Source organism: Triticum dicoccoides, chromosome 2B (assembly GCF_002162155.2).
Source record: "Triticum dicoccoides isolate Atlit2015 ecotype Zavitan chromosome 2B, WEW_v2.0, whole genome shotgun sequence".
NCBI lineage: Eukaryota > Viridiplantae > Streptophyta > Magnoliopsida > Poales > Poaceae > Triticum > Triticum dicoccoides.
In genome coordinates this window covers 380300153-380327144 of record NC_041383.1, presented here as the reverse complement: position 1 = coordinate 380327144, position 26992 = coordinate 380300153, and the positions used below count along the sequence as shown (strand labels likewise).

Here is a 26992-nt window from a genome sequence, read left to right as displayed (position 1 = left end):
GGCCTAACAAGTAGTGCCCCGCATGCTCGTCCGAATGGCCCTACATGCAGTACTCAGGGGGCTCATCATCCAGGTAACACTACTAGGAAAAGTCCTACTAATGACACACCAGTTTTGCCTACTAATGACGCACTACTGGTGCGCCATTAGTATCACGCCACTAGTATTTTTTACTAATGGCGCACCACTGGTGCGCCATTAGTATCTGGTATACTAATAGCGCACCATGCAGTGCGCCATTAGTATTGCCCACAGTGCGCCACTAGTGTCTGCTATACTAATGGCGCACCACATGGTAGTGCGCCAGTAGTAACAATTTTTAATTTTTTTCGTTTTTTCTTAATCTCAGGTCACTATTTCACATATGAGATATCCAACACATATATATACAACAAGCATCCATATTAAGGACAGTAAAATCGAGCCTAAAGCGAGCTCTCTCACGCCCCAGTGATTTCGGCCGTCGGATTTTGCCTTAAAATCGTTTCTGGCCGTCAGATGATTGTTTCAGCGCGTTTTTGCCGCGACCTGGGCCTCCTGTCCTAAAGGCCGCTACTCTCGGGACTTTTTCTAAGGCCTGTGGTTGATTGGGCTTGGTTGGCCTGGTATAGAAGCCCATTTATCTATCCGAGCGATCTGTCGCTGACTCGCTTCACTCGGAAAGAAAAATGCATCGCTCTAGGGATCCAAACGAGGCATTGATACAAGCAGGATGCGGCGGCGCCGGCGCCGGCGGTCGTCGTTGATGCAGCCGAGGCGTCGATCCAGTCCAGCGGAGGCGCGGTTGGGGATCAAGCTTGCGAGGGGATCCGGCGCGGGAGGGACGCGAGGCGCTCGAGCGACATCGATGGTGGCGATGGGGTAAGATCTGTGGCACGTGTTCGGCAGTCATGCTCCTCTTTCCCTTGCCCTGCGCCAAGGGATGGCAAAGAGGAGGAGGCTACTTCGTGGATGGGCAATGGTGTATGGTGGCTGTGCTGATGGTGCGCGTGAGGGGATTGAGGCCACGAGCGACGGTTCCAGGCCTCCAGCACGAGGCACTGCCTCCGTAACCTAATGCCTCCCTCCGTGTCTCCTTGATCGGCACACCACACCATCGTAGGCCTCCCCTCGCCTCTCCCATCCGCTAGCGCACAAGCACAACGGCAGGCACCTCCGGATCCTATCTCCCTTCCCTCGTCCGGACGGTAGGTGTCCAAATTTTCTGAGAGCTGAGATAGGCGGCCATGGGAGTCGATGCTCAAAGTGAACTTGGGGAGCCGGATTTCCTCCCTGGTCCGGTTGATTGTTTTGGTTAGTTTTGGCTCTTTCTGCTGATGCCATTACCCACTAGGACCGAGTGAAATGACTCTTGCTGGTGGTGACCTGTTGATTTGATTTCGCAGGGCCTGATGATGATGACGTTTTTCAGCTGACATGAACATGGTGTTCTTGATGTGGATGATGTAGCAGGCAATGGCCACACCGGCCAAGGGTCACATGAGCAAGTGAACCAGACACTCCTACTGGGGACGGCTCAGATGCTAGAAGACATATGTTATCATATTATAGGCTCATCTTCGCTGTTATAAGTACCACACACAACATATGACATCTCATATTACGCCTACACAGGCAATTATAACATGTGTTCCTAATATCATATGTGCCAAGAACACAAACAGTAGTAGATATGGGACTTGCTGTGTCCAAAGCACTGTCCATTTTTGCGAAAAGGAGTCCCTCAAGAATCCTCTGAATATAATCTCTTACTGTATCGATTCCTTTTTTACTGCTATCATAAAATAAAGTCTGTAGCTACAGTTGCTTGAGTACAGCTCATGTTTCAGTTATGGACATGTGGTTTATGCGTCTTGGCCATGTTCTAAAATTCTAGGGATGTAAAAAGTGATCATCATAACCAAATTTCTCATCTATGAAAGTTAAGTTAATCTATACCCATGTGACGTTCTTAACCTAATATTCTTAGCACTTAATTTGTAGGCCAGCAGTCATATACCCTAGAAAGTTTATTCATGGTGCATTACAACAATTTTTATGTAGTAGGTAGTACAGTAGTAGTATCTTATCTTTGCATATGTTCTATCTGAAACCAATTTGTCAGTATGTATGTTTTCCTATGATTACATCTCTAATTAGTGTACTTTCTTAAATAATTTATCTGCTAATGTTTATCCCTTTTTTGTGAGCAGACATGTCTTCGTGATCATCTGTACATATGCTAATGGCAGCTTTAGCATTGCAAATCAACCTTTATATTTGTATCATTAATTTGCAGTGCATAGTTTGTGATTTAATCATTCACCCAACTGGTAGGATCTGAATCCGGAGGACTCCATACCATGGCATTTAATCTTCTTACATGTTGGAATTTTCATGCAACAACTGATGGTAAAGATTGTGTGGCTAAATTGGTCGTACTCACATGAACAATTAGTTGCACCTTTTGTCTTCTGGCTCCTAAAATTGACGTCTAGAGATGATACCCAAATTTTGTAGGCTGACAAAAAACGTTATAGTTTAATTGAAGGGAGAATGGAAATTTCAATATTGGCATCCGTATATAAAGCCTTCTATGTCTTTTTTTAAGGTCACAAACAAGAAAACATGCAGTCATCTATGCTGATGCTACACGATTGACGCTTGTGGCCGCCGGCTGGGGGCTGTTCAGGAAAACGAAAATGGTGGCGTGCAAGGACAACCAAGGAGATCACATCCACCTACTTTTGGCTGTTTGTGTGAGTAGATGGCTTCACCTTGGCTTGCTCTGAGTATTGCAACGTTGGTTATTACTCTCCCCTTTGTTAAAATCTAAGTGCAGGTCTCTCTTCTCTGGCGAGTCATTCCAATCATTCCGTTGGGGCTCTGCATCCCATCTGAATGGGTACATTACCCATCCAGAATCAGCCATCAGCTCTGCTCCGGTAGAACCTGTTGCTCATTCCACGATCAAATATTATAACATTTTGCTCACTCCATGATTTGATGGTACACATTTTGTAGATACCAACAAAAGCAGTGTGGTAGTCCATCGCTGAATTGTATTGTCCTTTGCTTCTGGGTATAGAACTACATATCACATGGACCTCTCCCTGGAAGCAAGCAATCATCTTTGACTCGTGAGGTCTAACTTCCCATTTCTCTTAGAATTTTAGAAATGGTACCATGCTTACAAGTTAATGTAGGAGAGTTAATCCGAACTATACAAATGAAGTCAGAGTTTAGTTAAACTTGTTAAACATTTTTCATAGATAATGTATTTTGTCTTATGTACTATATGTTATCATGTTTTTTATGTAATATGGGCTCTTTTGTTATGAAAAATAAAATAGGTGTCTTAAGTATTCTCTCTTCTCTGTTCAGTCCATCAAACTAATCCATGATATATGGTATGTAGTTCTTCTCTCATGGATGAGCGACCACCTGAAGGTGCTTCGGTATAGTTCTTCCATTCTTCAATGAAATATTACATTGACTTTCCATGGCCTGGAAGAAAAAGACTGTAGTTAATTTCTGTGGTTGAGATAATTACTACAAAAGGTGTTGGTCTTTTGGTCAGGCTGCAGATTTGGCTATTTATGTATGTTATTTTATAAATTGTATCTGGTGTTTGCAAATAGTTGACATGTTGGCATTTTTCTAAGACACATGAAGTGGAGTTTTGACCTCTTTGATTAGTGTCCAACATATATGTGTTAGTATATGGAAATTTAACTTTATTTTTCATGATTCCATGCATTTGTGGAAGTTCATATCTTATTGGAAAAATAGACGGGCGCTGCAACGCGCGCCATCAATGATCTAGTAACAATCATATCCAACACACAAGTTTCATCATATATACATACATAGCCAACACATAGTTCCATCGTTACATATTATAAAAGTTTCACATTGTTCATCCAACACCGTTATCCATCAATTCACAAAAGTTTCACATTGATACAAAATAAAAACACAAATGGAAAAGAAGCACTCCATCCATGCAAGCTTTCGTGAATTAAATCAAATATGCAAAATGATAAACAAGAAGTTAGAAAAAGAAGAAGAAGAAGAAGAGAAGAAGAAGAAGAAGACTAGAAGAATACTAGAAGAAGAAGAACACTAGAAGAAGAATAAGAAGAATAAGAAGAAGACTATAAGCTTATTATGTAAACTTGTTTGTGCTAACATAAGTAATTTTGGAGCTAACCTATAGGAAACGAAGCATATAAGCTCTCTAAGTTAGCATATTAGAGCCAACTTAGGTAAAATGAAGCTAACCTATGTCATTTTGGAAAAGAAGAAGAATAAGAAGAAGACTATAAGCTTATTATGTAAACTTGATCATTTTGTGCTAACATATAAGTAATTTTGGAGCTAACCTATAGGAAACTAAGCATATAAGCTCTAAGTTAGCATATTAGAGCCAACTTAGGTAAAATGAAGCTAACCTATGTCATTTTGGAAAAGAAGAAGAATAAGAAGAAGACTATAAGCTTATTATGTAAACTTAATCATTTTGTGCTAACATAAATTATTTTGGAGCTAACCTATAGGAAACTAAGCATATAAGCTCTAAGTTAGCATATTAGAGCCAACTTAGGTAAAATGAAGCTAACCTATGTCATTTTGGAAAAGAAGAAGAATAAGAAGAAGACTATAAGCTTATTATGTGAACTTGATCATTTTGTGCTAACATAAGTTATTTTGGAGCTAACCTATAGGAAACTAAGCATATAAGCTCTAAGTTAGCATATTAGAGCCAACTTAGGTAAAATGAAGCTAACCTATAGGAAACTAAACATATTAGAGATAAAATAGGTAACTAAGTATATATATATTATTTTGGAGATCTGACATACCTAACATAGTTCAGTTCTCATTGTTCTTCTCCTTCTCCTTCCTCAACCTGATGCGCCAAGAGTGGCGAGGTGGTGGAGGCAGTGGGATGTAGTCTTCTACCACAATTGGCGTGGTCATGTCGCCCAGCTGTGGGATCGCCGGTGCCACCACCGGTGCGTGGTCATTGTCAGGCACCACCACCATCGTGAGGCCACCTTCAGGCAGGACGGGCACGACCATCGCTAGGTCATCCTCAGCCACCTCCATCTCTTGCCCATGGTCAGCCACCACCATCTCTTGCCCATGGTCAGCCACCACCATCTCTTGCCGTTGGTCAGCCATCACCAGCGCTAGGTCATCCTCAGCCTGATGCCCATCGTCATCCTGCAGCTCCTCATCCCCACTCTGCTCCTCTTCTCCCGCACTCCAGACCGGATCATCCTTCTTGTTGTCTATGCTGTTGCCAGAATCGCTGTTGCTTTCACTAAAGCCAGAATCGGTGTTGCTTTTGCTACAGCCATAGTCGCTGCTGCTTTGGCTGTAGCCAGTGGCGCTGCTGCTGCTCCCATTGCCTGTCCAAATGCAACAATGATCGTTAACAATCGATGTGAGACAAAGCCAAATGTAGAGGAATAAGAAGAGGCAGAACGTACTGGCATCATCATCGTCAGCGTAGCGCATGCGACACATAGTCGCGTTGAACACCTTCACGATGAGCATGGTGGTGTCGTCGTCGTACCTGAAGAGAAGGAAGTACCCCAGCCGCAGGTCGTAGGCACGGTGGAACTTCTCCCACCCACGATACAAGTACATGTGGCCCTCCTTGATCACCAACTCCACATCCCACTGCCTGCGAAACCCACTGACGGCCTGTCGCAGCTTCACATTATTTGGCGGATCTTCACCCAGCATGTTCATAAAACTGTCAGGCAGCCTCTGCAGTTTGGGACAATGAGTGATGCATGTAGCAAACAACAGATATCATAATGAGATGGGTGAAGGGGAGATCTCTCATTTTATATACCTGCATCATGGATGATACTGAAGTCCCAAGTACGATACTGAAGAACTCGGAAGCATCCAACTCGTACTGCGGTGTGGCAGAGCGGCGGTGGCTGCTTCCCCCCATCTCTGATAAGCAGCGGAAGAGACCAATTAGTACCCTTACAACAGATCATAAAACATGCATGATAACAGGCTGTACTGATCATCGTGTGGTTTGAGTGAAACATATGTCTGTCACTTTAATTCTTGTTGGGATTTATTCCCTATACCTCCTAATCCCTGTCCACTTAACTAAGTACTAAGATACACCGGCCCATGCATTAGTCGCAAGTATCCCATATGTCCTATTTTTAGCAAAGTCATGCTAAAATTCACGGAAAAATTCAGCATGACCTTTGCTGAAAATAGGACATATGGAGTACTCGAATTTGCCGGAACGGAAGTTAATCGACATTCCGGCAAAATCAAGGGCCTCTTGGGGTACCTGCAAATTCATCACGACACAATGGTCGGAGACAAAACCCAGCAACTTTACAAGTCGTTTACAGATTTGTTTGCAAGTTCTAATATGTAATAAAGATCATCCTCAAAGATGAGCCTCCAATGCTAATTTGTTTGCATTGTTTTAGGAGTATAAACTGAGTATGCAAACTGGATATACACTGAATTTAAATAAATTTACAAAAAAATACCATGTGCTTGTGGATGTGGTGTCCTATTTGCAGAAAAATACCATGTGTAAGTGGAGTGAAGTGTTCTGCAGAAGCAGATGTTCAGTTGGGTTTCTGCTACTGAAACTTGCCAATTGCAAAGAGTACTGCTATTGTAAAACTACTGTAAATCTACTCCTCTATACAAATCTTAAAAGCAGGTCTACTTCACCTAAAATTCACCTAAGAGCTACTGCAAGCAGGTCTACTTGCTTTTGGTGTGTTCTTGCACAACCTGTTTCTCTGCAATGCCACATAAGTATGTGTGCTAAACCTCTGTCTAACAAGTATTGAGGCAAACAAATATTGCTCCCAACTGAACATTTTCAGTTAACTGTAGCAACAAGTATTGGAACACTGTGCTAAAAAAGTTCAGTTAACAGTATTGACTGCAACTCATTGAAACAAAAAGGGCAGATAATCCTTTTAACCATTCTGTGAGTTTTGAATGAGCTGGTTACTTGGCTGCTGCTATGTCCTAGTACTATGCAAAACTACTACTCATTTGATACAACCCACCTCTGCAGCCAGAGATGGGTCACCTACTGCAGCCAGAGATGCTTTAAGGTATTCTCATTTTCAACCTCTTTTTGCTGTCATATCTTGTTTGAAAGTTGTAGAGAGTTTCAGCGACATTGTAAGAAAACAATTTGGTGGAATGGTAACCAAAGACATAACTGAGTGACTTTGACAGTCTAACCATAAAACTGTATGAAGCAGACTTGAACGGGTCTCCTTTGCAACAACATATCGCATCAAGGACTCAATTATTTATAGGAATATTGCTTCAGTTTTAATTCAGCAGCACCTTGCAAGGTCTAGATAGTATGAATCCAAACAAATTATCGCTTATTTTCATAATTAGAAAATTCTCTTATAAAACTTTTGTTCCAGAAGATGGATCACCCTTTCTTTTTCTTTTTGCTTTCTGAGACCAAGTAATTAAACCAAAATCCATTGATGTCAAACAATTCTTGCCATTATTAGTGCCTACTTTCATTTTGTAAACATGGACTTTGCGGCTACGGCGGCGACGTACGGTTGGGGTCGATCGAGTGGGGAATCCTGGTACTAAGAAAAAATTAGTAACCCTGGTACTAATGGTGCACCATATGCAAATGCGCCATTAGTAACCCTGGTTACTAATGGCGCACCGGCTTCTGGTGCGCCATTAGAAGTTTTGCAAAAAAAAAGTATATATTCTAATGGCGCACCGTGGCACAGTGCGCCATTACTAGTTTAAACTAGTAATGGCGCACTGTGCCATGGTGCGCCATTAGTAGTTTTGCAAAAAAAAATAAAAAAATAAACAACATTAGTGGCGCACCATGTTCCTGGTGTGCCATTAGTGTCTTCCACACTAATGGCGCACTAGAACATGGTGCGCCATTAGTATATACTAATGGCGCACCACATGACAGGTGCACCATTAGTGTCCATCCCATCTATAGCCCTTTTCCTAGTAGTGTAATTACCTGCCCCTACTCCCCATTCAACTAGGTGTGTAACTTCAGTTGCACACATCATGGTGCTCAGTTGCGCAAAACAAGCTACCTAGTTGCACACACGCGCAAACTCATTTGGCCTACACACACCACCCCGAAACCCTGTTGAGCGTGCTATGTTACTTCGAGAATGAAGATGAACCACTAACTTATTTTTCCTGTTTTGTCTATAGGTGATTACCATCCAAGTGCCATGACGGGCTGTGCTACTACAGGTTTTCTTTTCAACTTAACTTGCACACAACAACCAGTTAGTTGCACAACATGAGTTGTGTGGTTGCAGAGAACATCAGTCCTGGTTGCGCAAAAAAACTAAAACTATTTATATCATTATTCCATAGGTGATCGAACACAACCTCGTGCTGGTCCAGCGCCCACGCACACTGGTCCTACTGCCCCGTCGGAGGCTGCATTCCCTGCACAAGCCTTTGATGATTTTGTGCCCAGGATCCTCCAATGTCTACTACAAAGGGTAGGGCGAAGAGTCGACGGTACAAATCGGCACTGGAGCTACACCCAAAGAAGAAAAACAATTGCAGCCACTGCCAATGTACAGAGCACACTGCCGGTGTGTGTCCACTCAGACTGCTGTGATTCTCTTGCATTGTTTGTATGGAAAAAGGGAAAAGGAAAATAACGGTCGTTTTTTAGCAATGTTGGGACCAAGTGGACACATTCAACATCTATGCTTTCTCTTCTCTAAGTTGTTTTCCTTGAATTAGTTCATGCACTGTGTAAATGGTTGTTATTTGTGCCTTTGTTGGCAAATGGTTTAATATTTAGTTATTGAACAGTTGTATGCCCCAATGCTCCTAATGTTTCAGCAAAAGTGATAACATTTAATTGCAATGGAATTACTACTAGTGTGCAACTACAAACCAACAAGGCATTGAAAAAAGGGCAGAGAAATAAAGAGTACAGACCTAGTCCTTGTCACATCTCAGCAACTTCCTCCATGGGGCGGAGTTGTGCATGCTGGTGACCCAATCATATGACAACTTCTTCCTGATGTTGAGTACTTCCTTGGGCTCATAGTTGGGTAGTTGGCTACCGTTCCACTCAGTGGCTTTAAACAGGGCGAACATCCCACACTCATTGCTGCGGTAGAGAAAAGGAAAATCTGTGACAGAAATTTAAAACCAATAAGATGATGTACACTGTGGCACTGTGCAACTAATTATGTGCCACTGTGCAACTACTGATGTTCCACTTTGCAACTGGCTAGATAATCCATGAGAAAAACTTAAAAATGAAAAAAAAGATTTCAAACTAGTTGTGTGTCTTAAAAAACTATAGATTATACATCTATAAAAATAATAATCATTTAAACAAGAGAAAAACAGTACATCTAGAAAATTTTAAAAACTATAGATTGATGGTCAAAATTGAGAAGAATGCCATGATTCTTGTCTTACTTGCCGAGCTGCTTCGGTACGTCGATGTCAATAATCTGGAAGTGCTCGATGCTGAACTTTGGGTAGTGCTTCCTCCATAGCTAGTGTACTTCCCCCGTGATGGTAGATGCGGTGTTCATCAACTCAATGTTGTCTGGCTTCCTGCTTGAATAAAAAACTTCGAAACATCCCTCCCTCAAGTTGACATTAAAGACCCAATAATGCATGCCTCCTTCACGGTCATTTATATTAGTGCACTCAAGCATTGGCAGCATGACCTGCAGACGTGAACGATTCAGACACAGATACACGCTGTAGGTAAAGAAAACAGTAAAAAAATGGTGAAGTTAAAACAGGTTGCCAGAAAGTATTTGCCAACTAATAGATGTGTCATGTGCAACTGAACATGCTATGGGTGCCAACTAAGAGATGGATCATGTGGGCATAGCACTGATAAGGTCTTTCTTGTCTAGACAGTTCTTTTATTCAAACTTCTTGTTTATCTCATTCACATTGTGGATCCCTTGCTATAAATTGATCTGCAGAAATTATAAACATGCCTCAAACCCCTTACTAGATGAAAGGACTCCCTGAATTGGTCAACAAAAATTCTACAAAAAAGAAGATGGTAAAAAGGTTTTGAAAAATCTTACAGAAAACCTCAATGGCATAATGACCTTCTTTGACCCTTCTGGTAAGTTATCCATGATATGTATGATTCCAGTCTCAATAACTATTCTTGACAGCCATTGAACAAGCTTCATGGAATCAACTAACTCCTTTATAGAAATAGAAAGCACCGTACCTGATTATCTCCGGGCTGAATTTTTTAAAAAGAAATAAAAGACAAGTTAGCTTGAAGGGTCAGAGCAACAACAAAAATTGTGTATTAAAAAAAATAGAGTGTGCAACTAAAATCACTGTTCTATGCAACATGCTCTACTTGTTGTGCAACTAAGTGGGTGGTCCTGTGCAACTGAAAAAGATATGTATATAGGTTGTGGGGAGTTGGTTTACCTAGTATCAGCATCATTTGCTCCTGGGTGATGCCTGACCCAATACAAGAGGGCAGCGTAAAGCTTGTTGACTACCTCGTTGGAGTTGAACGTCTTCTTTTTTGTTGTTATCAATGAATGGGGACCGTTGAGATGGTCCGGGCCTTATTACCCTCCTCTGTCTTCGTGCAAAAGGTAGTCCTGAAGAACTGCTCGTGCCAACTGCTGGTTCTACGCATATCGGGGTGTGGCAGCTGTCTGGTGATCCAACATCTGGCTGGTGAGCTAATCCCTTGCCAGCATCAGCAGCAACGCATCCTTCATTCACAGTTGCTGGGTCCAACTCACCATCATCCGACAACCACATTGGCATGCCTTGTTTGTGCTGCTGGAGCAAGTGCTGCAGCAGGTTCAGCATCACCATCTATGCCCAAGTCAAAAGTTGGTGCATTGCACTACCCGTCACCATGATAGTTGTAAGAGTTTGATCTGCGTATGGGTTGAAGGCCCAGGGCATCTCCTTGCGGCACATTTACAGGTGCATCATTCGATGTCTTGGTTCACAATAGTGTTGTAGTTGACGGCCTAGGAGGCTTGCACCTGCTTAAAATGTTGAACAGCTCCTCTTGTGTTAATCCGTGCTGAAAGTCAGTTCTTGGTGATGCAGGCTTGCTTGGATGCTGTGTGTTAGCTCTTGGAGACGGCAATTTGGCAGTTTGACCACCTCCTTCTGTGTTTGGCATTGAAGTATCACTATGAGTTGGCACCTTGGAGCTTGCAGTTGTAGGGGTGTCTTCTTGAGCAGCAGTGGTAGTTTTGAGTGTGACCCCGCTGCTAATTGACACTTCAGTTGGTACAGTAGTATCTGCAGTTGGCATCTTTCCAGCCTCAGTTGGGAGCAATCTAGCTGAACTTGGCACTCCTACATCGATGGCTGTGGCACGTTGTTCTGTCTCGTGTCTGAACCCCACACCTTTTGTGCCCTGCTCCCCTTTTGTGCCCTTGGCAAACTTGCAATCTTTTGTTGCTTAGCTGGTTTAGCTAGGACTGCTGACAGAGGAGTCTTGCCCTTGATCTGTTGAACTCCTATGATGGTAGTAGGCTGAACATGCATTTCTATCACATCTTGAGTGGTGGTTGGCTCTCTGCTCACTATAGTTGGCACAACAGTTGGCACCACAGCTTCCTTCTCCACATTTATTTCATCTTCTGCCCTCACCATCTGTTCCTTGGTTTGAGGCAACTTCAGATTCTTCTTCATTGAAACTGCTTTGCACTTCTGGACCACATGAGGGTTTGTCGCGGATGCTGCCTTGCTCTTATTGGAGCTTATATCCGGAAGTTGCTTCAAATATTCCTTTTATTTTTCCTTCGAATGAACCCAATCAAGACCCTTTCCTGCTTCCTCCATGTCAACTTGATTCTTTTCAGCCTCACTTAATAAGAATAGCTTCTGATCAATGGAAAAATCGATGTTCTGAAAGATCTCTTGGTGATGAAAGTCTAGCACGGGGAAAGTGGTTGGCAAAGATGGCTTGAAGTTGCACAACTTGAACATATCAATGCTCTCCTGAGATTCCGCTTCATCATTTTTCGTTGAATTTGGAAAATCCTCATCTTTCCAGCAACTTTTCTCCATCCACATCTGTAGTGTGCTCTTGCTGCTCATGAGTTGTTGTTGCTGCTAGGGTTGACAGTCCTGCTAGTCCCCCTAGTTGTGTTGTCGCATGTACCTCCGGAACCAGGGCCCTTTTCATCATTGTCATCGTTGCTGTCACTGTCTCCGTTGGATCCCCCTTGATCATCATGATCAACATCCTCGTCTTCTTCCTTGCCATCTCCTTCCCCCTCACTGCCATCAACTGCTGCACCTTTGTCTCCACCCCCCTCTTTGGCCTCATCTTCTTCTTCCTCCTCCTTTGCCTCATTATATTCTTCCTTGTCCTCCTCCTCTCCTTTGTCCTCTTCTTCTTTGTCCTCCTCGTCTGCTTTCTCCTCTTCTTCCTCCTTCTCCTCTTCCTCCTCCTACGCATATTCTTCTCTCCTCTTTGTCCTCCTCCTCCGATTCATCCTCATCTGTGTCCTCGTCATCTTCAACATCTAGCGCTGCTTCCATTTCAACATCTTCTTCTGACTCCTCCTCAACAAACTTTTCTTCTTCTTGAATAGGTGAAACATGTCTTCTTTCTTTTTGGAGCACGGTGTGACGTGCCGGTTCCCGCTGATGGTTGCTGTACGTAGGGATCAATATCCGGCTCCTCATCATCGATCTTGGCAACTGCTTCAATGAAGGTGCCAACCTGTTCAGTTACTTCCTTGCACAGGTCATTAAGAAACCACTTTGGCAATCTTCGCCTTTTTCTGCATCAGCACAATAAAAGATTCAGTACTGATTCAAACAAAAAACATTTTCAAAAAGAAAAAATGTCAGTAACTGATCCAAACTCCTTTATGCAAAGACTTACCTGCGGATTGCAGGTTAGTGGTAACTTGGATGCCACAAATGCTTCAGCTTGCAAAAGCCCACCAAACAGTGGTGTCCGCTCTGTGCCCCTATACTCCTCTTTAAGCTGATGTGAAAAAGAGAAAAAAAAGAAAAGAACAAGGTTATCAAACAAATTTTGTGTTGACCGAAAACAATTGTTATAACCTGTGCAACTACAACAAAAATGCTGGCCTGACCTGATTCTATGAATTTGCAACTGCACAAGATGAAAAAAGTTGTGCAACCCATAGGACACAAAAATAATGTTTCTGCCAACTTATGTCACACATCTGTGCAACAAGTTAAGCAAAGCTGTGCAACTTGAAACATATGTGCCAATTAAAAATGAACATGTGTGTAGATGCCAAACAAAAGCTACAAGTTGTGCAACTATAGGCGTTGTTATGCCAACTGATCACAATTTTTGTGTGACTACCAAAAAGTATCGAAGGCTGATCTCAAAAGCATATGTGCAGCTATGAAGGAATTAAAATTGAGTAGACATGAATAGAACATAAAAAGACCACTGTTGAAAAAAAAGAGAACTCACTTGTAATTTGCCAAACACACCAGGAGAGATCGTGTCCTTCTTGATCACCTTGGCAATTAGGCTACTATCCCATGCATTCGCTCGTATTGCGCAGTTGCTTACTGGGATATCATGAGCGAGTGCATCAAGATATAGGATCTTTCATAGAACCAAAAAAGGAAACACAACTTCAGTTATTATGAGGAGTGTTTTAGAAACTATAACTGCACAAAGAAGGAAAAACACATGGAAGTGCTAGTTTTCACTCACCATCAAGTGATACAAGCAGCAACAAACGGTTTGCTTCTCCTGGTCCATGTTTCGGAAAGCTTCATTTATGTGCGCTACTGCAAAGAGGCAGATGTTTGTGTTCTTGAGCGTTTCATGATCTAGCACAAGTCCGTAACACTTTGGGCTCAACTTCAGGGTCATGGTTGGGGCTAGAAAAGTGTTGAATGCAACCGCAAGCCAGGCCATAAAGAATGTGTCATCTGTTCATCCCGCCATATCCTTAATCATCTTGCACCATATACTGATCTGGGGATGAGAATTTCCAGTTATGTTGAAAGCCTCTTTGAATCTTCTAGTTGCATACTTGTCTACTACATATTTGACTTTTTGACCCCTATTTGGGATATCAAATACACTGTGAACACTGTCAGCATCAACACGGATCCTTCCCCTGCCTGGGAACACCATTCCAGAGCTCCCTCGCTGGTAGGACTGCACCAAGAATTTAGTGAGGTCTGCTGGAAGTGTCTCTGATAAGTTCAAGAGGCCCCAAATAACCTTGAAACTAACTCAGACTTCTGCGGTGGGGATAGCAAGCTGTTGAACTTCGCAAACCACCCTGGTGATGCCCTTATCCTGCCCGCTTGTGATGGTCGCTCCACATCTTCCCTTGCACCAACCTCAACTCCTTCACCGCTGGCCTGTTGATGAGAAAATAAAAACATTAAACACAAGACAAAAAACTGGACTGAAAAAAATAGTAATGATCATTTGGATCGGTATTGCAAAAATTATATAAACATAAAATGGATCATGCCAACTAATATTATGTTCTTGTGCAACTAAGAAAGCTCATGATAACAACTGAACACTACTAGTGTGCAACCTGCAAAAAAACTAAGAAAATATACTTGACGTGACAACTACAAAAAGTTCTAGGGGATGTCCAATGATAAGCATGATATTGCAAGAAGATAATAGCAACTAAGAAAAAAGGTTTGCAAGAAACTATTGAATAGCTCATAAACACACAAAAAAACCACATACCTTAGCATCTGCTGCGGAAGATGAGGCGGCTCCTCTAGCAACTGCTGCCTGCACAAATGGTCACCAGTGATGTCAACTACAAGATGCCAACTCATGTCAACTTCTAGGAAAACTATATTTAGATCAAGATGACCAGTGATGTCCACTACAAGATTGTTATTGAGCAACTACAATAAAATAATGGTGCCAACGGCTGCATAATTTCATAAGCATCTAAAAAGCAAAAAACACTCATATTCAAGGATTTACTTACCCTAGTAGATGATTCCGCTCCCCTTGCTACTGTTGCACGTCTAGTCCGCTTTACAACCTGAAACGGATCAACATCCTAAGAAAATAAAAAACATGGGCATGGGAAAAAACAAAAAAAATATTATATGACCCAAACAAAACTAAAATAAGGTGCTTGTGTCATCAGCATGCCACTTACCTAAACTTCCTCTCCCCGCTGAACACTACGTGCAGAGCATGGCTGGCGATTAGTAGCACGCTTCGAGTTCCGGCGAAGGGACTGACTTCTAGAACCCTAATTAAGAAACCAAAAAAACATAAAGACACAGAAAAAAGAGAAAATACATCTTCTTCATTGCCATCCACATCTCCTCCTATTATAACCATTTTTAGCCTGTGGGGGAAATACAAGAAAGGAAAACATAGTTATAAGATGCGCAAACAAACTAGAGAAAACATAAAAGGTTGCTTTGATCTGTAGACCTCTATGCATAATTAGGACACCTAGTGCAAAAACTGTAGAACATGTGGACAGCCAACTACTACAGTGATGCAGGCAACTAGGTAATAAACCTTGTGCAACTGGACAACATATAAGCCAACTAGTTTCACTAAGGCAAGTAATAACCAGGCAGAAAGATAGTTAACTAAAGGCAGCCAGCTGAGTATGATAACTTGTGCAACTGGGACAAACAAAAAAAATGCATAGCCAACTAGAAAAATATGGAGAAGTATGCAGCAAAAAATGGACAGGCTATCCACCTACTGTGATTAATCTCCTGGGCAACTAGAATACTGTTGGAAATATGCCCTAGAGGCAATAATAAAAGCATTATTATTATATTTCCTTGTTCGTGATAATTGTCTTTTATTCATGCTATAATTGTATTATACGGAAATCGTAATACACGTGTGAATACATAGACCACAATACGTCCCTAGTAAGCCTCTAGTTGACTAGCTCGTTGGTCCACAGATAGTCATGGTTTCCTGACTATGGACATTAGATGTTATTGACAACGGGATCACGTCATTAGGAGAATGACGTGATGGACAAGACCCAATCCTAAGCATAGCACAAGATCATGTAGTTCGTTTTGCTAGAGCTTTTCCAATGTCAAGTATCTTTTCCTTAGACCATGATATCATGTAACTCCCGGATACCGTAGGAGTGCTTTGGGTGTACCAAACATCACAACGTAACTGGGTGACTATAAAGGTGCATTACAGGTATCTCCGAAAGTGTCTGTTGGGTTGACACGGATCGAGACTGTGATTTGTCACTCCGTATGACGGAGAGGTATCACTGGGCCCACTCGGTAGTGCATCATCATAATGAGCTCAAAGTGACCAAGTGTTTGGTCACGGGATCATGCATTACGGTACGAGTAAAGTGACTTGCCAGTAACGAGACTGAACGAGGTATTGGGATACCGACGATCGAGTCTCGGGCAAGTAACATACCGACTAACAAAGGGAATTGCATACGGGGTTGATTGAATCCTTGACATCGTGGTTCATCCGATGACATCACCGAGGAGCATGTGGGAGCCAACATGGGTATCCAGATCCCGCTGTTGGTTATTGACCGGAGAGCCGTCTCGGTCATGTTTGCGTGTCTCCCGAACCACTCGCCCATGACCCACAACAGAAGGCCCCCACATCATCTGCCAACAACAAACTGCAACGAGGACCAGGACATGGTATATTGGGTGCACCCATACCTCAAACCACAAAAATCCCAAGCACCACTCGCCCATGACCCACAAAAAACTCAGTAATGAATCCCCACCATCCCTACCCCTTGCAACCACACAAAATCGAAGCCATATGAAGATAGAATCAAAGCACGCACAGAAAGGACCCTATGCAGCCCGCCAGATCCGCCACCATCAACCTGGACACGGCCTCATCCCCGGCGACGAGACAGAGAGGGGGAGGACAACAGAAGGCCCCCGCAGATGTCTGCTTTGACCGCAAATCCAAACAACCACTCCACTGACACAAACGCACACTCCCACCATGAATCCCCACCACCACTGTCCATTGCTGTCGCACAAAGGACAGGACAGTCGAACGGAAGCACACATGACACGTCTACACCAAATCGTGCATACGAGGCAGTTGATGCCATAGGAACCCTAGGAATCCTAGCCCGCCATTTCCGCCACTGACGACCTCGACACGACCTATACCCCCGGCAATGAGACAAAGAAAGGGAGGACAGTAGTAGGTACCTACAACGCGGCCAGCCGCGAATCCCCCCGCGGTACAGCAATGAATCCGCCGATGATTTAAGAGCCGTGCTGCAATTCCGCCGCAGTTGTGGGGTGAGTGCGAGAGCGAAAAGGGAAGAGGGGAACGGGAATGCCACAGCCAGCGGACGAAATGGGGGAGAGAACGGCTCGTGTTTTGAAACTGTCGCCCACGATCTCCCTCTAGTCGCTTACATGTGGGTCCCACGCTGGGTCGGATAAAGACAACTCGCCCATGACCACGCGGTGGGAGGAAATACACCAAGCGGCACCTGGCGCTCGCGTGATGCAATCGCGACACAATCGTGCGGTCACGAGCCGTCCGCTTGTTCTCTTCGTTTAGTGCACGTGCACTTTTAAGGTTTTAGGAAGTAACTAATATTCCAAAGTACCCACACTAATTAATTGTACACGGAGATTAATGTTAATGTTCTGTTTCCGCTTAATTAAGTTATGCTTAATATTATTATTTTTGGCATTTCACGCCAAGCATGAAGCTACGTGTTGACTCTGATGTCAAGCGACATCACATAATTTGGGTCGACTTCACTAATATGTATGCTCATGATTGCTTGTAGTTTATCTACATATGCATAAGAGCATCTCCAGCCACGCCCCCAACAGCCCTCCCAGGGTGACCTTTTTCGCGCCGGCGCTGAAAAAATTCCCCTAGTCGCGCCCCCAAGACGCTGAAATCCGCCGGCTCGGCCCGTTTTTGGGCCTGGCCATCCTAGGCCGAACCCAATGCACCGGGGGCGCTCAGGGGCTCCGAATGTAGGAAAAAACACGCCTCGACCACACTGTGAGGCGAAAAGTCAAGACAATCGTCCAGATTCGCCCCTACCCCCGCGCGCTCAGCCACCACCCTGCCGATCCCGGTGCCGCCCACCGCCCACCACCGCTACATAGGCCACTCCCCGCTCGAAAAGAGAGAAGGTTTCACCGCGGCAACCACTCCACCACCTTCAGGGCGAGTTTTATGGCGCTCCGGCTGTGTAGGAAGGTATACAGGAGGATGTGCGCCGACCACGCCCGCCAGGTGTGTTCGGCGATTTGTCTGCTTGGTGATGGACTCGCATGACGAGGAGGCGCTCGCGGTGCTGCTGGAGGAGGAAGCCGATGCCAACGTCTGGGGCGAGCATCTCATGGTCCTAGCCACCCTGGCCGGCCTGCTCGTGAGCAATGAAAAGCCGCGGCGAGGTGGCTTGGCGCTAGGGTGGCTGAAATCAAAAAACCAACATCTTCTGGAAGGCTACTGCATGCTCTACTCCAACTGCATTGCCGATGCTCAACTGCATGGTGAAAAAGTATTTCGGCGTCGTTATCGGATGAGCCAAAAGCTTTTCCTCAGGATTGTGAATTCCATCCGGGAATTCGACGGCTACTTCGAGTGAAAGAAGGATTGCACCGGCAAACTTGGTGTCACATCAATCCATAAGTGCACGACAGCTATGAGGATGCTTGCATACGGAGCTCCCAGTGATTCACTCGATGACTATGAGCGCATGGCCGAGTCCACGACCATTGAGTGTTTCTACAAGTTCTGCAGGGAAGTGGTCGCAGTGTTTGGACCCCAATACTTGCGATCACCCAATGCTGAAGACACTACTCGGATCCTAGCACATAATGCAGCAAGAGGGTTTCCTGGGATGCTTGGAAGCATCGACTACATGCATTGGACATGGAAGAACTGTCCATTTGCTTAGCAGGGGATGTACAAAGGCGCCAAAGGCGGTTGTAGTGTGGTACTTGAGGCAGTGGCCACACAGGACCTCTAGATTTGGCACTCCTTCTTTGGTACGTCAGGAACTCACAATAACATCAACGTGCCGCAATGCTCCCATGTCTTTGCCAAGCTTGTTGAAGGTCATTCTCCTCCGGTGAACTTCGAGGTCAGTGGGCTGCACTACAACAAGGGATACTACCTAGCTAATGGCATCTATCCGAGATGGTCTACATTTGCGAAGACTATCTCAAACCCTGTGCTAGGAGGCAAGAAATCCCACTTTGCGAAGGTTCAGGAGGCTTGCAGGAAGGATGTCGAGAGGGCATTTGTTGTGCTCCAATCTCGATTTGCTGTTGTCCGTACCCTGCTCAGACCTGGTCGAAAGATCAAATGTGGGAGATCATGACTTCACTGGTGCGCGTCGGTCCTAAACAAACGGTTATTAACCCCTTTCCGTGACGGCATTTGGAACCGTCGCCAAGTGAGTGTGGGCAATAGGGGGGTCCTTCTCACACGACCTAGAAACCGTCGGGGATATGCCCTCCTGGCACACACGCTCGGCAAAATAAGTTCGTGTGCGACCGGCGAGCGCTCAAATCCGGAAATACGTACAGTAGAGTTAAAAAACAATTATACAACGAAATTATTTCTGGTCGCAAGTACATCCCGCATAGTAGGTCCTCGCTAAACGTTTCCGTTTGTATGTACATCAAACACAGTCGCTCCAAGGAAAATGTTTCTGTTCACAGGTACATCACACACAATTTTTCCCATTAAATCATTTGCGTTATTGAATGTATCACACACGATCCATAGAAGAAACTGTGTGGCAAAGGCAGTCCATCACACACAGGTTTTATGTGGTAAAAATTTGCGCAAGTTGGCCTAACGCAAACAGTTTTCAAGAGAAAGTCGCGTGTGATTGTTCATTGATCCAACACGGTTTATTCCTAGAAACTTTGTGCGTTGCGTGAGGTCATCGCCCACGGTATTTTTTTCAACAACCGTTTGCAATAGCAAAACCCAATTAGCAGGCTAATTATCCATTAGCAGGCTAATTATCTAATTATTCATAATCCATTTATTAATCTAATTGACATTTCATATTAAACACACAATATATTTCATTTCCATATTAAGGAAGAAGAATTTCATAATTGAAATACATCAGAGTAAAACATCATATAGCTTCAGCACTTAGCTACCCCATTACACAACTGCACCAGCAGCAAGTTTCACATGCAACATGTAGAACCTTTCGAAATTAGCATCATAGACGGTATATAGAAAGATGCATCTACTCAGGAAAACTGCTGAAGCGGAAGGCGAATATTGAACCTTCATTCATGCTGAGGGTCTTTGCAACTTTAGGCCAGTGCCTGTGGATGATTGACCATCCGTCTTCGTCCTTTTTAGGAACACTTCAATATTGAACCGTGGGTGTTGTATGAAAATCTTCCTCGCCTCCTGACCATAGAGGTGGTTTGAGAGGTAATCATCAGTGAGCTGCTTTGGAAAGGCCTGAAAAGAAGGATGTGCATAAATATCTTCTCTATATTGGAAATGGGGCAAATGAATTAAAAAAGGCAAGGTATAATAGTTAGTACCATCTTGTAGTGAACTGATGTCTTCTTCATTGTGCAGACAAGGATCTTGTTGTTTTTTGTCGCTAATTTCTTTATCCTAACAATCTTTTTGAGTTTCTTGATTTGATTGATATTCATGGACAACTCGTTTCCCCATATGCAAAAAGGGTCGAATAGTGGGTCAAAACCTCTGACGGCAGGACCTACATGTGCAAGACCAAATTGTTAAAAACCAAAATATTAGAATAGTTCTTGCAATTGCATAATAATGTGCTATTAGAGAATGTACCATGCACGTGCTAACCTCGATTGTAAACCTTAGTGCTTCCCATTGTTTCCCTGCAACACATATAAGGTAGTTAGTCATCAGGTTAAGTAAGGGTTTGCATGCTATCAGTAAAATATGTTGATGAAAATAAGCACATTGTAGATTCATCAGATTAACTCAAGCCACACCAAAAACCCATTTACCCAAACCAAGCATGATTAAGAACTAGGAGATATAGCACTTGTATATGTTTCTCATGTATTAAGTGCAGCCAAATTCGATTTATTCCTCACATGCACAACAATACAAAATTCTACCCACGACAATTGGACATCGCATTGCAGAATTGAAAAAAGGAGTTGACTAAACACCACAACAAATGATCCAAACATTAACTGAGCACCATATTGCACAATTTAACATACTCCTAATAGAAGATCAGACAGTTAACCAAACAGTTAACTACAGCCAATTGTAGCAATTGTATTTGTTTCTCATGTATTTACTACAACCAATTTCAATTTATTCCTCACATGGTATACAATAACAGAATGCACCCACAACTATTGAACATCGCATTGGAGAATTGAACCAAACAGTTGACTAAACACCACAACACAAAAGAACCAAACGTTGAGTGAGCACCACATTGCATAATGCATAACCAAGCCAAGCATGCTTGACAACTTGGAAATATAGCAATTTTATTCGTTTCTCATGTATTTTGTAAAGATAAATTTGATTTATTTCTCACATGGAAGACAATACAAAAATGCAGCCTGAAGAATTGAACATCACATTTGCAGAATTGAACCAAACAGTTAACTAAAGACGACAACCAATTAACAAAACAGTTAATAAGTGAGCACCACACTGCACGACATATAGAATATATACACTAGAGCAACAAATCACATGGTAAAATTAGATAGCACAATTCACTAGAATTTGTGAAGGAAAGGCAGGATCAGCACACGCAACGGGTAAACCGAGCATGCTTAACCGGTGTAGCTAGCAAATGGCAAGGTGCTCCTCCAAGATATGGGGATCGGCACGAATGGCAGCCATCGCGACCTCATCCGCGCATGCGGCCGCGATTTGCTTCTCTGCTGTCAAATGCTCCTTGAGATCCTGGCTATACTGCATGCACCATGGCTTAGGGCGGTGCTTATTTGGTGGAGGGGTCGGTGATTTGGGTAGAAGGTGTCGCGCTCACGCCGACGGTCGGGGCATGTTGGATGTGGAAGTAGGAGAAAGATGGGGGTCGGGTGTCGATTACCTGCCTGGATAGATGAGTGTAGGACCTTGAAGTATGTCTAGAGGGGGGGTGATTAGACTACTTGACCAATTAAAAACTTAACCTTTTCCCAATTTTAGAGTTTGGCAAATTTTAGCTATCTTTGGACAAGTCAAGCAATCATCACATAATTCAAGCAAGCATGCAAATAGTATATGAGCAGCAGAAATTAAAGCATGCAACTTGCAAGAATGTAAAGGGAAGGGTTTGGAGGATTCAAACGCAATTGGAGACACGGATGTTTTTGTCGTGGTTCCGATAGGTGGTGCTATCGTACATCCCCGTTGATGGAGACTTCAACCCACGAAGGGTAACGGTTGCGCGATTCCACGGAGGGCTCCACCCACGAAGGATCCACGAAGAAGCAACCTTGTCTATCCCACCATGGCTGTCGCCCACGAAGGACTTGCCTCACTAGCGGTAGATCTTCACGAAGTAGGTGATCTCCTTGCCCTTACGAACTCCTTGGTTCAACTCCACAATCTTGTCGGAGGCTCCCAAGTGACACCTAGCCAATCTAGGAGACACCACTCTCCAAGAAGTAACAAATGGCGCGTTGATAATGAACTCCTTGCTCTTGTGCTTCAAATGATAGTCTCCCCAACACTCAACTCTGTCTCATGGGATTTGGATCTGGTGGAAAGAAGATTTGAGTGGAAAGCAACTTGGGGAAGGCTAGAGATCAAGATTCATATGGTAGGAATGGAATATCTTGGCCTCAACACATGAGTAGGTGGTTCTCTCTCAGAAATGGTAAGTTGGAAGTGTAGGTTTGTTCTGATGGCTCTCTCCACGAATGAAGAGGAGGTGGAGGGGTATATATAGCCTCCACACAAAATCTAACCGTTACACACAATTTACCAAACTCGGTGGGACCAAATCATCAAACTCGGTCGGACCAATTTAGTAAACCTAGTGACCGTTAGGATTTTCGGTGGGACCGACATGCAACTCGGTAGGACTGATATGGTTAGGGTTAGGGCATAACGTAATCTCGGTGAGACCGATTACACAAACTCGGTGAGACCGATTTTGGTAATAAGCTTTCCAGAGAGTTGGTCAGGTAAACTCAGTGGGACCGATTCGCTCTTTTCGGTAAGACAGAAATGTTACGAAAGGGAAACAGGGAGTTTACATTGCAATCTCGGTGGGACCGATCGCTCACTTCGGTTAGACCGAAACGTTACGAAGGGAAACAGAGAGATTACAATCCCATCTCAGTGAGACCGAGATCCCTATCGGTAAGACCGATTTGCCTAGGGTTTGTGGCAGTGGCTATGACATTTGAACTCGGTGGCGCCGGATAGAAAGAATCGGTGAGACCGATTTTGACTTTGAGTTTAGGTCATATGTGGATGTGAGAAAGTAGTTAAGGGTTTTGGAGCATATCACTAAGCACTTGAAGCAAGAGGCTCATTAAGCAACACCTCATCCCTCCTTGATAGTATTGGCTTTTCCTATAGACTCAATGTGATCTTGGATCACTAAAATGTGAAATGAAGAGTCTTGAGCTTTTGAGCTTGAGCCAATCCTTTGTCCTTAGTATTTTGAGGGATCCACTTTCATCATCCATGCCATGCCATTCATTGAGCTTTCCTGAAATAATAGTCTTGGAATAGCATTAGCTCAATGAGCTATATGTTGTTATGAATTACCAAAACCACCTAGGGATAGTTGCACTTTCAATCTCCCCCTTTTTGGTAATTGATGACAACATATAGATCAAAGCTTGGACAAATGATAATAAGATTGAAAAACATCATCGCTTTGAGAAGCATGTGATAAGCAAGAGCTCCCCCTAAATTTGTGCATAGTTTAAGATTTGCTTTGGACTTCAAATGCACAAGGAATTAGGCTCATGGGTTACTCTTCCATGTCACATACATCTTGGTGGAGCGCTCAAAATAATAAAGATTGAATACATGCACTCATCACCAAGCAAAGTGAATGATCATATAAGGATAGGTAAGATAATATCATCTAGCAAGCATAAGTGTAGCTTATGATCAAGCACATGATCATCAATGTCTCACAGATAATAGCATAGTATCTCAAGCAATCAAAAGCAAACAAAGTTTAACCACCAAAGCAAGAGAGAACAAAAGCAACACTCTCTCTCTCGAAGCCTATGATCTATACATTTTTCTCCCCCTTTGGCAACAAGTTACCAAAAAGTTCATAGAAAATGCATAGTGCTAGATCGACTCTCAGGCTTGATCTTCAGGTGGTGGTGTAGAGATGGCTCCTTGGACGAAGGCTTCAGTTGATGTGGATGGAGCTGGAGGAGTTGGTGCTGGAGCTGGTTGCACTGGAGCTGTAGGAGCTGTAGCTGGTGCAGATGATGTGGCTCTGGTGTCTGTCACAGGCACTGCAGCTGATCTTTGAGCTCTAGGCACTCCGGAAAATGCATCAGTGGTTGTCTTGCCCTTCCTCTCCTGCATGTCTTCCTGTAGCTGCTCCACAACTGACTGAATCTCAGTTACTTTGACATCTAGATCATAGAATTTTTGTTCCATGATTCTTTCCAGGCTCTCCTGGTTTTGAGTTAGGGTGGCCAACCCTTTCTCAATCCTCAGTGTTGATGCTACCAAGTAACCAAGCTGCTCCTGCTTGTTCTTCAAAAGTACTCAGATGCCTCCTCTTGAGTTGGCATCTTGGCAGCCTTCTCTCTCTTTGCTTTCTCCTTCTTCTCTTGAGCTTGCACTGATGATGGTTCATTCTCATTCATCACAACTTGATTGTCCTCAAATTCTGGATAGATAGCAAAATGTTCTTTGTCCAGCAAGTATGTGCCTGTGCCCATCTTTGAGTAAATCAACTCCTGAATCTGTGGGGCATACCCACAACTCCTCTTTTGGTCTGCTGCTGTCCTCTTAATGGTCTCAACAATGAGGCTCATGACCTTGAATTGCTGTGGCACATCAAACAAGTGGAGCAAGTTTATAGCATGCCCTCTAATCATGTTGTGGTCACCTGACTCGGGCAATAGAGTATGCCTTAGGATTCAGTTGATTGTTGGGAGTCCTGACAGAAGAAACTGAACTGACCCAAACTTATGTGTCTCAACTGCAGCATCTGGGATCTCCTTGTACATATGAGCCATGGTATTGTGATCCATCTTCTTCTTGGCATAGACATCCAAGTCATCTTCACTCTCCTTTGGGGAATTGATCATATTGGCCCATTCCTCAATGGTTGACTGGTACCTTGTACCTTCAGACATCCAAACTATCCTACCATCTGGATAGAAATGTGTTGTGGAGTAGAATTGCATAATGAGCTCATCATTCCACTTTGTGTGCTTCTGCCCAACAAAGTCTGCAACTCCACAAGCAATGAAACTATCTTGCACTCCAGGATAGTGTTCTTCATTTTCCTTCATGTAGGTCTAGTCGACCCACCTCATATCACACATTATAGGCTTCTTGTCCAACATCACTGTCTCATAGAAATCCTGTTGTTCCTTAGTGTGGAACCTGTAATCAACAACAGTCCTTCTCCTGATAGCATATGGATCTGACAGCCTCCATAGTCTGAGTCCTGCATCCTTTCTCAACTTCATGTTCTCAGCCACAGGATGAGCATCATTGTGGTCTGGGATCTTGGGCTTTAGCTTCCTCAGGACTTGTCCTTCATCATCTTCCTCATCAGCAACTTCTGGCACTGGGGCCTTGTTCTTCTCAGCAGCTGAAATACTCCTGGTATTCCTCTTGGGTGCAATCTTGGGCTTGGAGGCAGCTTTGGGTGCTTCCTTGGGCTTTGATGTTGCAGCCCCTGACTTTATAGCATCACCCATCAGCGTTTGTGCCTTGGGTGATGGTGCAGCAACCTCTTCTTCCTCCTCCTCAGAATCTCTCCTCATAGAGGGGTTGCCAAGAACCTTGGCAGTAGTGGTTCTGGCTCTCTTCTTCTTCTTATCTTGACCAGCAGCTTCATCTTCTCACTCAATAGTAAATTTCATGGTTTCTCCAGTGGGAACTTTCTTGGGTTTGGAAGTGGCAATTCTTCTTGCAGGTGCCTCTTTGGGATCAGGCTTTTCAAGTACTTGAGTTGATCCTCTAACCTTCAGCATAGGTGTCCTCTTGGCAGGGACCTTCCTATTGAGTCCAGGCTTTGTGTTCTTTGCTGAGCCATACTCCTTTTTGAGCACTACCTTCTTGGAAGTAGCCTCATCTTCTTCTGCCATATAATCCTCATCCTCAGATTCTGTGGTTCTCTTCTTCCTTGTCCTGGTGGCAGATTTAGGCAAATTGCTTGGGGTGCTCCTGCTGCCATCATCTGAAGAACTTGAGGGACTAGTGTCCTCACTCATGTGAATCTGCTCTTCTGACTTGTTCTAACTATCACTTTGGTATGACATGCTGAAATCACTAACTGCTGACCCTGTGAATAGTTATAGATGAGATAGAATGGATGAGCATCACAAAATGCAGAGATTTTTGCAAAAGAATGATTCAAAAACTTAGTTTTTGTTTTCCACAGAAAGCATTTCAGATCAACCGATTTTCAAACTCGGTGATACCGAAGCAGTTTTGGAACCTAAACTAGTGAACTCGGTCGGACCGAGTCACAGTTCGGTGGCACCGAGACTGCTAGGGTTTCACAAAGTTTTAAAATCGGTCACACCAATTAGCAATTCTTGGTCAGACCGAGAGTTACTAGTGCAATGGCATTAGCCAAATCGGTGGGACCGAGTTTTTCAACCCGGTCGGTCCGAGATGGTTTCGGCGGAAACCTAACCCTAAATTTTCAAATCGCACCTATTCTAAGGATTGTATTGACTGGATAGGAGTGTTTCAATCGTGGCAAGAATCATAATGAACACAATGTGCTAGGAATCAGACGGGGATAGCACTGTGATCGAGTCCATACCCTAGCTTGGCGATGAACTCGCTACGGCGGCA

General features: G+C 43.7%; 1 protein-coding gene across 7 annotated transcripts; it reads left to right on the top strand.

The window, feature by feature from the left end:
* Nucleotides 1–656: 656 nt before the first annotated feature.
* LOC119363755 lies at nt 657–3667 on the top strand. 7 transcript variants are annotated; one of them, XR_005174365.1, is made up of 6 exons: nt 657–1293; nt 1386–2391; nt 2591–2738; nt 2822–2924; nt 3004–3124; nt 3398–3667. XR_005174365.1 is itself a non-coding variant. In XM_037629123.1 (5 exons), the coding sequence occupies exons 1-4, from the start codon at nt 713–715 to the stop codon at nt 3036–3038; spliced, it is 435 nt and encodes a 144-aa protein (XP_037485020.1). In that variant the 5' UTR covers nt 657–712; the 3' UTR covers nt 3039–3119; nt 3398–3667. The 7 variants fall into 7 exon arrangements, 2 of the variants coding, with proteins under 2 accessions (XP_037485020.1, XP_037485019.1); XR_005174364.1 differs by having other exon boundaries at nt 657–861; nt 1386–2738; XR_005174366.1 differs by having other exon boundaries at nt 1386–2738; nt 3020–3124.
* Nucleotides 3668–26992: the final 23325 nt, after the last annotated feature.

Excerpts from the sequence above, each read along its gene's own strand:
- LOC119363755 (XM_037629123.1), top strand. The coding sequence starts at position 713 with ATGCGGCGGCGCCGGCGCCGGCGGTCGTCGTTGATGCAGCCGAGGCGT. Across the intron at positions 2,739-2,821 it reads ACCTACTTTTGGCTGTTTGT|GTCTCTCTTCTCTGGCGAGT; the intron begins GTGAGTAGATGG and ends ATCTAAGTGCAG. Across the intron at positions 2,925-3,003 it reads CAGCCATCAGCTCTGCTCCG|ATACCAACAAAAGCAGTGTG; the intron begins GTAGAACCTGTT and ends CACATTTTGTAG.